This window comes from Capsicum annuum, unplaced genomic scaffold, assembly GCF_002878395.1.
Source record: "Capsicum annuum cultivar UCD-10X-F1 unplaced genomic scaffold, UCD10Xv1.1 ctg45204, whole genome shotgun sequence".
Taxonomy (NCBI): domain Eukaryota; kingdom Viridiplantae; phylum Streptophyta; class Magnoliopsida; order Solanales; family Solanaceae; genus Capsicum; species Capsicum annuum.
This window is the reverse complement of record NW_025852695.1, coordinates 1-1,088: the sequence shown is the minus strand read 5'-3', so window position 1 is coordinate 1,088 and position 1,088 is coordinate 1. Positions and strand designations below refer to the sequence as shown.

The window sequence follows — 1,088 nt, the reverse complement described above, 5'->3', positions numbered from 1 at the left end:
CTTTCAAAGAATTTCCTCAAGTCATATACATGATCGACTCGTGTCTTGGACTTGATAATGACATCATCAACATATACTTCTACTTCCTTGTGCATCATGTCATGAAAAATAGTAGTCATAGCTCTCATGTATGTAGCTCCCGCATTCTTTAAACCAAATGGCATGACCCTGTAGCAATAAGTACCCCATGGGGTGGTGAAAGCAGTCTTTTCTGCATCTGTTTCATCCATCAAGATCTGGTGATATCCGACATAACAATCCACGAAAGATTGGATCTCATGTTTAGCATAATTATCAACAAGGATATGAATATTGGGTAGCAGAAAGTTATCTTTAGGGCTTGCTTTGTTCAAATTCCTATAATCAACACAAACTTTGATTTTGCCATCTTTCTTTGGTACGGCACCACATTAGCCAACCATGTGGTGTACTGAGCGACCCTGATCACGTTCGCATTCAATTGCTTCATGATTTCCTCTTTGATTTTATCTCTCACGTCAGTTTTAAACTTTCTTTGCTTTTGCTGGACTGGTGAAAAATTAACGTATGTAGGCAGTTTGTGGACTACCAAATCCGTGCTTAGACCCGGCGTATCATCATAAGACCAAACAAAAATATCCTTATACTCGATCAAAATCTGAACAATATCATTCCTGATATGCTGATCCGCATGAATACTTATTTTTATTTCTCTAACCTCCTCACCAGTTCCTAAATTTATTATCTCAGTGTCATTTAAATTGGGTTTGGGCTTATCCTCAAATTGATCCAATCCTTTTTTGACTTTCTTATCAGCTTCACCTTCATCGTAATCATCTACCGTTTGGTTTGCTGATTCGAGATTAGACAACTTTTTAGGATCTAAATGTGAACTCCACGTACATGCCATGTTATCGAAGTCAGTATTAACATAACTGAAATAAGATAAAGAAAAAATAAAAATTAAAAGAGGGAAGAAAAGATAAATTTACTAGAAAACTTGAATTTCATTTAGTTGAATCGGAAAGGATAGGAGGGTTAACATTAAAGCAGAGCAACTAAACTATGTGGACTACAACCCTGAGAATAGTCCAAAATACAAAAAAAAA

At 36.0% G+C, this 1,088-nt stretch overlaps 1 protein-coding gene across 1 annotated transcript in view; it reads right to left on the bottom strand.

Annotated features, from left to right (window-relative positions):
- LOC124892240 (uncharacterized mitochondrial protein AtMg00860-like) overlaps positions 1-889 on the bottom strand; it is a gene marked incomplete at its 3' end in the record, with an annotated part of 1,351 nt that extends 462 nt beyond the window's left edge. The window contains exon 1 of the mRNA XM_047403606.1: positions 802-889. Within this exon, the coding sequence (XP_047259562.1) occupies positions 802-889 (88 nt within the window). The remainder of the gene's footprint in view (positions 1-801) is intronic.
- Between the last annotated feature and the right edge of the window lie 199 nt (positions 890-1,088).